This window comes from Populus alba, chromosome 19 (genome assembly GCF_005239225.2).
Source record: "Populus alba chromosome 19, ASM523922v2, whole genome shotgun sequence".
Lineage (NCBI taxonomy): Eukaryota > Viridiplantae > Streptophyta > Magnoliopsida > Malpighiales > Salicaceae > Populus > Populus alba.
The window spans coordinates 6,375,567-6,386,540 of record NC_133302.1 but is presented as its reverse complement, the minus strand read 5'-3'; the positions used below and the strand labels follow the sequence as shown (position 1 = coordinate 6,386,540).

General features: G+C 35.3%; 1 protein-coding gene across 1 annotated transcript; it reads right to left on the bottom strand.

The window, feature by feature from the left end:
• Positions 1–6,357: 6,357 nt before the first annotated feature.
• On the bottom strand, positions 6,358–9,043 carry LOC118035577 (patatin-like protein 2). Its single transcript, XM_035041178.2, has 8 exons — positions 8,913–9,043; positions 8,688–8,815; positions 8,292–8,581; positions 7,905–8,148; positions 7,642–7,785; positions 7,217–7,492; positions 6,936–7,048; positions 6,358–6,812 (listed from the first exon to the last, which is right to left on the bottom strand). The coding sequence occupies exons 1-8, from the start codon at positions 8,914–8,916 to the stop codon at positions 6,755–6,757; spliced, it is 1,257 nt and encodes a 418-aa protein (XP_034897069.1). The 5' UTR covers positions 8,917–9,043; the 3' UTR covers positions 6,358–6,754.
• Between the last annotated feature and the right edge of the window lie 1,931 nt (positions 9,044–10,974).

Sequence of the window (10,974 nt, the reverse complement as noted above, 5' to 3'; positions counted from 1 at the left end):
TTTGATGAAATGTTGCACCTTTTTTTGGCGGTTTTCACTTCGCACACGCATCTCTACAAAAAGCTCAATTGGGTTCGGCTCACGTCCAAGAGATGTAGTGTCAAAGAACCATCTCAACCCAATAGCTTAAGCTTTTAGATGAGGTTCCAAGATATGATTTATATTATTCTCTAACACACCCCCTCAAGTAAAAGCCCTTTGGGCTTGAAACTTGCACAGGTCCACATTACCTTGTGCATAATTTTTATCAAATAAATAGGGATTGTGAGATTCGAACTCGTGACCGCTTAGTCATTAAAGCTCTGATACCATGTCAAAGAACCATCTCAACCCAATAGCTTAAGTTGTTAGGTGAGGTTCCAAGATATGATTTATATTATTCTCTAACATGTAGCATGTAAGAGAAAAAATATTGCAAGTTAAATATATTTATAAATAACAAATTAATTAATCCTAAATAACATTAAAATTAATCTTACCATCCGCTTCGTATGTGCAACGAACGAAAAGGAGTCGTCAATGTGCATGGTAACCGAATCATGAATTTAAAGGTTCCAATTCTCGACACCAAACTATCGTGTGAACGTTCAAATGTCATGTGTTGAATATATTGCGCCTATAGCATTCGGGATGTATGGTAGCTTGAAATCCCTCCAAACTAACACATCATTCCAACCTGATAGAGCATTATCTCTAGAGTATATTTTTGCTTTTTTTCTGCACTTCACACCAAAAGTCATGAAACCTACATGATAGAAAAGTATTTTATATGAGTTAATAACAAATTAGATTTTAATATATAATTTTTTTTAAAAAAAAGATCATATTGTTTTTTATGTTACCTGGTTGCAGCGTGATTCTCCCACACACTCCTCTCAACATTGTCATTTGCGCTATCCTACTTGAATTTGTTCTATGTATAAATATTTTATTATAATAAATCAATAATTTGAATATAACATAAAAAATAGTTAAAATTTGACATTAACACTAACCTCAAATCTTTTAAACCATGCATTGATGTAAAGTTAGCAATTAAGATGTCTAAAAACCTCATTCCACTGAAACAATGAAATCTATATCAATGATTTAAACACCAATGTTATTATTTGAGTGGCTTCAATATTTGTGAACCTGAAAATCAATAAAATTAATAAAATATTAACTAGTTGTTCACAAATTACGTTATAAGTAAAAAAGAAAATTAAATCAAAACACATTTACATTAAAAGGTTATCCTTCCAACGTGTCTCGTAGTTGTAGGAGAATTGACCCAACTATGAAGGGACATCACTTTTACGTTGTGGAACCGCACTGGAAGAGACAGTGTTATGAGTCGCCGCAAGTGCATCTTCTTAGTCAGCACCTAATGACATGTCATCATCGTTGCTAGAAGAATTAGCCATGACCATGTGCTTAGGATGTGCAGTTGATTTTGTTTAAAGCATCTACACAAATTTAAAAAATAAAATATAGAAAAAAAAATTATTTCTATATATTCAACTAACATCTATATAAATTTAACAATAACAATTATAATTCAACAAAACAATCAAATACTCTATTATGCAATAAAATTGAGATAAAACAATTTAATTTAATCCTATATATTCAATTAACATTTAAACACAAATTCAACAATAACAATTAAAATTCAACAAAACAATCAATCATTATTGCAATAAAAACAATAAAATAGACAACAAATTAATAAAAAAAACTATAGACTATAGGAATGAAAAAAGCTTACCTTAATTAGGGGTATTCACGGTTCGGTTCGGTTTAGACTTAAAAAACCAACCGAACCGAATTACATTAATTTTGTGAAATATTAACCGAACCGGACCGAAAACCAGTTCAAACCGAACCAGTCCGGTTCGGTTAAATCCGGTTTTTTTGGCAAAAAACCAGGAAACTTAATCCCATCATATATCTTTTCAAACCAGGAAACTGGATCTTTCATATGGCAAGAAGAAAACACAAGCATAGAAAAAATATAGATTTTACAGCATCTTTTGCATAAAAGCCACATAGAAGTTCAAGACTGAAACTTCCTTGATAGAGCTGGATGAAGGATAATTATCTTTAATAACCAAAACAACTCCTCCACGGTTTCCATTGCCATTAATCCCATCGATCTCACCCATTATCACGAATATTTACCATAAGAAAGATCGGCTGAGAGATTCTTGAAATTGAGAAAAAAAAGGCCCTCGGGTCTCGACCCACAAATGAATAGGAAGCAGGGCAAGGGTCTTTCATTAAAGGGGAAAAATAAGGGTGGTGCTTTGTTCTGAGGGGCCGCCTTTCGCAGCTTTAGAAAGGAGAGCCTCGAGTTGCTGGAGTGAAAGAAAAAGTCTCGACCAAGAACTCAAAGTAGCGAAGCCTAAGGTACAACCAAGAATGAAAAGGGAGAAAAAATAATAAGAAGAAAAGGATACAAGAAGTGATAAGGATGCTCACTGTACATCAATTTTCTTTGAATGATTATGTGACGTTGAAAAATGTGATCTTCTCATTGAAAGCTCATCCAACAACCCACCAGAGAGGAAGATTGGGAAACTGAGAAAGGAAAATTGAGAATTAATTGAGAGGAAGATTGGGAATTTTTCTTGGCAAGGCGGCGATTTTTTGTGAGAGGCAGTGAAGTTATGTTAACTGTTAGGGTTAGGTTACAATTTAACTATTTATACCTCAAAGATTTGTGACTTTTGGCTTTTATGGGTCCGGTTCGGTTTGTGCCGGTTTCTGGTTCAAAACCGAAACCGAACCGGACCTGATAAAATTTACGGTTTTGACAATCGGTTTAATCGGTTTTTTATTTTGGTTCGGTTTGTTCGGTTAATTTTTCTTTGGTTTTCTCAGTTAATCGGTTATTTTGAACACCTCTAACCATAGTTTTAAAACCCGGCCCGGCCCGGCGGGTCGACCCGGGACCCGGCCGACCCGGGCATGGGACCGGTCCGGGTGAAGGCCAAAACCCGTTTGGGAATTGGCCCGGCCAGACCCGGTCGACCCGGTGGGTCGACCCGGGACCCGGTTGACCCGGCAAAACCCGGTCAACATCTAGCCCCAAACCCGTTGACTTTTATTTTTTTTTGTTTTTTTTTTTTGCTAAAACGACGTCGTTTTGATTTTTAAAAAAAAAAATTAAATTTTTTTTTTGACTCAGCCGACCCGGCGACCCGGCCGAGACCCGGTGACCCGGTCAAAACCCGGAACCCGGGCCTTGGACCGGGTCGACCACCGGGCCGGGTCTTAAAACTATGCCTCTAACCTTAACAGTGTGTCTACTTTTAAACTTTATCTACATACAAACAAAAAAAAACAAAAAAAAAAAAAACGAAAATATATGGTTAATAAATCAAAGAAAAAATGAAAAATAGAAAATCATTAAGTTGATTCACAATATATACCTTTTAAACTTTGAAGATGAAAATAGAACTAGAAATTGAAGCAAAATCGCTTGAATATAGAGGAAAAAACGAGAGAGATTTAAGTTTTTGAACAAGAGGAAAAAATGAATTGAAGGAAACAGAGCAAGCCCCCAGTCACAAGACACAGCCAAACCATGACTCTTTTCAGCTTAATTCACTGTTATCTCCAGACTCAATTGGGCATTGCATTGAGAATCCATCGGTCTAAAAGTTCTTTATATAAGCACTCATAAAACGTCCAATTACCTCCAAAGACCAGCCAGCCACTTTCCTAGAAAACCATTTAACTCATAAATGATTGGATCACCTACGATAATTTTAAATGGTTTAGGAGAACTCTGATGACGTGTGGCATGCAGCAGTGCTATTCTAAGAAAGAAAAAAAAGACCCCTTTATACAAGAATAATTTTATATTTAATACGCGCTTTTCTTATAAGATAAAACAATTCATTAAAATTTTTGGATGCAGAAAAATTCTCCAAATCTTTAAATCATTCTTTTGCTCACTTAAGTTAATAAAATATGAGAAAGGAAGTACAGAAAAATTTGAGAGGAAATAAAAAAAAATCTGGAATTATGTGTAAAGATTCAATTAGATGGAAGAAATCAAGATTTCAACCCTGAAATTGCGGCTGACTCTATTGTAGCTTCAGCTGCCTACGTCCCCAAAGACGTTATTGTCCCTGAATCACTTCTGTCCATTCAAGCAGGGCTGTTCTTAATAAATGTGAATCTGGACTCACCGTTACAAGCCCAACGTTCAACATCTCCCCCGTTTGTATAGGGTGGAACGGACCTTGTACATTTGGGCCACTCAACTCAGATGGGCTTCCTTCCAAATATTCCAACTAAGCAATTCAGCCCAGGCCTTTCTATTAGTTCAGCAGCAGTAATGTTGGTGTTACAAGGGAAACAGAGCCGAACCATGACTGTTCGCCGTGGAAGGAGAAAAATGAAAAGATTTGTTAATGGTGGAAGCCTTCACGGGTCAATTGATGTTGCTTCAGAAGACTCAATGACCTCAGCTATTGAAAGATTTAACCACAGACTCCTTTCCAATTATGATCACGCAGCAGAAGAGAGACTGGCGGATTCTGGGGAAATCAGTAATATGATTCTAGTGGGGAATTAAGTTAAGTCTTGGGAACAAACATGAACTTGGGACATACACAAATGATCTGCAAGAACAGATTGATAGGGAAAGAGAGGAATGGAGGGCCTCTCAGTAACTTGACGTGCTCTGATGTTTTTCAAGCTTTTGTATTTCTTTCTATGAAGATTGCAGCCTGGAATATTTGTGGTGTGGGTATACGGGGGAATATTCCATTTCTTTCTATGAATATTTGAGGCCACTCGTCAACTTATTCCATTTCACAGCGTCAGTTGTAGTCTTCAACCCTTTTGAAAAATGATGTTGAGTGTTGCTTTTGGCTGGAAACAAAATTACATCACTGTAATGATGGTTTCGTTTCAAGGTTGTGGAACTCCACTGCTGTGAAATGGTGTTGTATTTCCCAAGCAGCGTGCAATAAACAGCATTTAACTTTATCACTAATGAGAGGCACACCAAGATATATACCCAACTGGAACTCACAGATTCTCTATAATTTCTAAGCCATATCCATGTCATAGAGGCAAAAAAGCACTCACACTTTGCAAGATTATGCTTTATAATAACCATATACGCAGATTTAAAAAAAAAAAAATTATGCTCATAAGAACGTTGCTGACACCTCAAATCCGAACCCATAACAAAGCTTGGACGACGAAACTAGTTGTAAAACTAAAACGAATAGGATGCTTCCTGCTCAGGAATAGTTGGGGGAGCCCAAGGGAGAGAATTGCTCATTCCCTTGGGTATGCTCAAGAAAGGAGAGTCATTTTTTGGGGCGTGTCCAAGAAAGAATGGGTCCTTCCGTTTACTCAGCTGAAGGAAAGATGGTTCATTCCTTGACTGAGCCCAAAAAGAGATTAACTTCAAGGTTTTTAGGTCTGTTATAATAAAAACATTAGAATTAGAGTTTATAGATGTATTCTAATTGCCTATACAAGATATTTTCTATGTTACTACTTTGTTATTTTGTTTCAATAAAAATCGAAGCAAATAAACATCAAAATTTAAATTCTTGAAGATTTATCAAGATTAATTTTAAAATCTCAAAGATTTTAATTAAACGAATCACTATCAAGAAATTCAGAATGTTTTTAAATTATCAAATCTTATGTTTTCAAAAAATTTTACTAGTTTATGCAAAATAAATTCTGGCTTTAAAAAGATAAATGACATGCCTTGTCGATGTAGGGACTCTATACCTTATATATTAACTTGACTTTTTAAAACAATGGTATTAAATCTAACCTAGAAAACGACCGCGCAAGCTACTAGGTCTTTGTGTTATCGGTTCAATTATTGACTTTTTAAAACAATGGTATTAATTAATAATTTGGTCACTAATCAAATCAATTCAATTGTACGATAATATAAATTTTTCTTGCAACACATCATTTGAGCATGAAATACAATTAATGACGAACTGGTTCAAATTTTACAATTTAAAATAATTTATTTTACAAATGAGTCAAAGCTTGACCCGTTGGTTAAAGTGTCTAGATTTTATTGGACTTGGCCGGTTTTTGACCAGTTTTGAGAGTATCTCTCGTGGGTTTTGGTCTTTCATCTCAGTGCAAATTGGTTTGATGGCTAGATCACCAGATTTTTGGTCGATCGATATATTGATCCAATTTGGGTTTAATAACACTAATTTAAAGTTCATCTCGAGGCAACTTGTTGAGCATGGAAAGGCTTTTTGGGAGAAAGAATAAAAAGTTAAAATGGGTTCAGTTTGAGAAAATCATACTATTTATCATACGAAAATATGCATTTGAAGTAAAGAACACAAACTTGCTATGTCTGAGACATGCACCCAAAAGACTTCATCACCTTCTATTCATAGCACATGAACTTTTACACACACGACCATGGAGATCCTTTTTCTTTCGTTTTATGGTAAACTCAAGAAAAAAAATACATTATTTTTTTTACACAAAGTCGCCAAGAAGTCTTAATTTCAAACTCATCACTCCACACAAACTCACAAAACTCATCACTCCACACAAACTCACAAAAGAAGCCTGAATTTAGAACACACAACATGGCTTTGGTTTTGCAACGATATTGCCGGCCTCGACATCATGTTGACTCCAGCACTAACATATTATTGCAGGCCTCCATTTATTTCTCAAATAAAAAACATAATACAAAATAGTAGATATCATAGTTTCTTCATAGGAGAAACATTTGTGTACTTGGAATGTATCAACCAGAAATTCTGGCCAAGCGAGCTTTCCGGTTCTTAATCAGTTTTTGCGCAAGGCTGCAGAAAATCAATGCAAAGATTGCAAAATTAGACCCACATAATGCCCAAGGCTATTAATTTTGGTGCAAAACCACCAAAGAAAAAAAGTAATACAAATTTATCATTTAATCAAGTTCTTACGCTTCAAGTTCGGCATCGTGCTTCGCTGCAAGATCTTCACCGATCTTCACAAGATTCTTCAGATTTTCTTGGCTTGCATCGTCCATCTTGGCCTCAGAGAGTTTCATCTCAGCCTGAAAATCATTTGAGCATGAAATACAAGTGCATGATAAAGACTGTGACTGAAACTCTCCATTTTAAATAAGTACTGAGGTAAATCTTTGGAAATGTTTTCCTTAATTTCTACACAGCTATATATATATATATAGTTGGAAAATATTTAAAATGTGAGTCACTAATACCTGAAGCCGATAATAGTTATCTTCCCAACCACAATATTGAAAGATTGTGGATATATACGTCGAAATCATCTCATCTGGTGCAGTTGTCAAGATATCAATCAATGGGCTGCCGTTGTTCTCGCTATACCAAAGCCATCTTAAGAGGCCCCATTTGCTGGGATCTCCAACCACATACCTGTCACTCTGGTCAGCTGCTCCAGTTCCAAGTGAAAGAATAAGAAGCTTACGACCATCCATCTTTTGTTCTTTCATCACCTCACACACAGCTAGCAATGACTGATAAAATTTATAACATTAATTGAAAGAAAGCATTCTGACAGTTAAGCAAGTACACAAAACTCAACCCAAGTGTTCCAGAGAGTTTTAGATCCACTTAGCAACGTTAACAACACCTGTATAGCGACATATAGCAACCCTTAACTTACAGGATTGTTGGCTGCCAGACCGCCATCAGCTAAGTTGAAATCAACGGTTGTTTTAAAATTATACGGAGGGAAGTAATATGGCGCTGCAGACGTGCCAATACAAACGTCTGCTATTCCAGCATCCGTTGATTTCTCACGTTTTGCCTGCAATTTTATTCACAATATATAGAAGATGCATGAGATCACTATATGTGTGTGTGTGTGTGAAGCACCTTCCGGAATATTGGTATGTGTTTATTAGATAATTAAGAAGAATCAATGACCTTTAAGCTGGAGAATATGACTGGCTTAAAATGCTTGATGTCGAAAGTGGGGATTATCACGTTAGTCAGAGCATCACTGAGAAGTTTCTGTCCCACTTCCTCCTTAATTATCTCATGTAGTTTGACGCCATCATACCTTGGAGAAAGTAGACCCCGAAGTTTCTTACGGATAAAGCTAGGAAGCAATCTCCACTTTAAAAGAAACCGTAATGCAGAAATGATAGGATCTACAATTATATGATTCCTGTTTAAGAGAATCACATCGATTTAATTATGCAGAATTCTAACTTTTTTTCTGAAAAAAAAATTATGTTAGTATTTTGTCAGGATATATATTGTTTAAATAAAAAATTAAGTGCACAATCCCGACCCTTTGATTTAATTCACCTCATTGCATTATTATATTGCTGGATCTGGTTTCTTGCTTCATCCAGGACAGATTTGATCGCAGCTTCATCATCGAAAAGTTCATCGTCTTCATCTTGTTCGGTGGTTTGAGGAAATATGAGTTGACTCTTGTCCAGATAAAACTGGACAATGTCTTTTGCTGCAAAAGCTGGTCGTTCTTCAGCATTCGGAGTAGTGAGCATGGCAGTCATAAGACCTCCTGTGCTTGTCCCAGCAACAAAGTCAAAATAATCTGCAATCCTCGCATCCTTGTTATCCACATCCAACTTCTATACATACATACAACAAAAATAGCAGTTAGTATAAGGCTTCTCTGATCGATGTTATTAAAAGTAGCAAGAGGGTAACACTAAAGTTTTTGATAGATTCAAGAACCTGAAGCTTAGCTTCTAGAGCAGTAAGGACTACGCTAGGAACGATTCCTCGCACTCCTCCCCCGTCAATGCTGAGGATTGTTTCAAAGCCTTGATCATCAGGACCTGATCCACTCGAACTTCCATTCCCTGATTATTTAACATGAAAAAAATTAGCTTTGATTATTACAGAGTCTAATCTATTTGATTACAACTCTAGTAATAGGGTTAATATTGAAGTGCTCACCCATCTTGTGAAAACTGAAATGCAACCTTTTAGTCTGTGACTATTTCTGCTTCACTACAACTTGAGCTTCTCCTTTGCTCCCCTTTTATAGCACTACGGAGGCTGCGTTTGGTAGCTTAGCAACAATTGTATTGTCTCTTCTTCTTTTTTTTATATGTTTTTCTTGAATATGCTTAGAAAATTACTGTACTATTCTTAAAATATATTGAAACTTAGGTTGCCATTAATGCTAAACGTCATCATCAGATTAAATAAAAAAGATTCCAGTGACATCAAAGAAAAAAACAAGAAATCTCATCTGCTTATATAATTTTGTCCGATCACATAACATTTTCTCATTTGTCTCATCCACGTACCACTTTATTTTTTCCTGGTTGGTTAGTCGCTGCTACGTCTTATTTTACTTAGAAACATATTTTTGTTTCTTAATAAAAATATTTTGAAACTTTTATTCTCAGCTAGTTGAATTCAAAATAGAGTTTGGGTTCCGACTCATTATTTATAGTTAGTGTTAAGCTGTTCTCGAAGGATATAAAAGACTGAGAATCGAAGAAGAAAATGTGTTTGATTATGGAAACAAACTCAACCAATGGTAATATTTAGGAAATTGTCTCGCCTGGTGAAGCGGGCTCAAGTTCTATGTTCTATAAAATTGAACCTCAGGAAATTTTTAAGAAAAATTAGAGTAGAATACAACCGTTGCTACTAAGAATGGTTTAGCACCAGCAAATTTCATCTTAGATTTACTAATCTATAAGAACATATACTAGAATAATTGTATAATTTGATCTGATTACTAAAAACATTCAGCTTTTTCCGGTGTATTGCATCAAAAACAAGAAATACCGATAGGATAATAACATCAGACATGGAAGAGATTGCTATGTATTTCAGCTTCTTTTCCTTCCGAGACAGCAATGAAATGCTACTTGCTATATCTAAAACTCATAACAATTTTTTTTATTATTTATTAAGATGAATATCTAGATTAGCTTATGTGTATCTTGATTAAAATTAAAAATTATGTAAGTTTTAAGTGATTTTAAAAGAATTCAAACTTATAATTATTAAAAAAATAAATTTAAAATATAATAAGTTAAGTCATTCTTAAAAAGTTTTTTTTTTTTTTTTTTTTTTGATAACCGGGGTGTCCGGGCCAGCTTGCGCGCACCACAACTAATCCCCGGGCCCACTGAACATCCTGCAAGTCCAGTGAACAGGTAAGACACCACGGGGGTGACAAGGGTACTCTTTGAGGTTCGAACCCGGAACGTTCACAAGGATTGAACTTGCAGTTTACCACAGCAGCTAAGCCCTCAAGTGTATTCTTAAAAAAGTTCTTAGTCATACTTTAGTGTGATAAATTGAGAGTGAGATTGGATGTGCATCAAATTCGGTTTAATTAAATGTAAAGATTCATCAATGCCTAAAGAACATATTAATTATTGTACGGTCGCCCAATGCACATGTCAGCTCAATTAGCCAAGCGGACTGACATCACTTATAATTAGTTATTGTATATTTTCCCATTTTCAATGTCTGCTCGAAGAGATAATCATTAAAGAATCCATCGGACTACACGTTCTTCGGATAAGCATTCATAAATGGTTGGATTACCTCCAAAAAGTTAAAAACCAGCCAGGCACTCTACTCTGATTTTAATTTTTAATGATTTTCACAGCGGCTAGCTACCATAATATTTGTTAGGTCAGCTAAATAATAATTAATTATTGTATTGATGCCCTCAATTATAATTTAAGGGCACCGACTTGGTGAACAATGAGATAAAATATGAGAATGGAAGTATAGAAAAATTTGAGAGGAAAAAAAATACATCTGAAATTATGTGTAAAGATTCATGAGAGAATAAAATAGAAAAATGTTTTTAAGTGTTTTGATTATGAAAAGATTACAAGATAGCTATCAAGGGGTTGCACGAAACAAATTCAATAAAAAAAAATGAACCAATATAGTTTTTGTTATCAATATGGTTGCCACGTTGGAGGGCTATAGTTTAGGAGTAATGTGTTGTGATAATTAGGTTTTGGAACGCGTAGCAAAT

Coding starts and splice junctions, on each gene's coding strand:
- LOC118035577 (XM_035041178.2), bottom strand. Junction 7,786..7,904: donor TCATATTCTCCAGCTTAAAG/GTCATTGATTCT, acceptor ATAAAATTGCAG/GCAAAACGTGAGAAATCAAC. Junction 6,813..6,935: donor CACGATGCCGAACTTGAAGC/GTAAGAACTTGA, acceptor GATTTTCTGCAG/CCTTGCGCAAAAACTGATTA.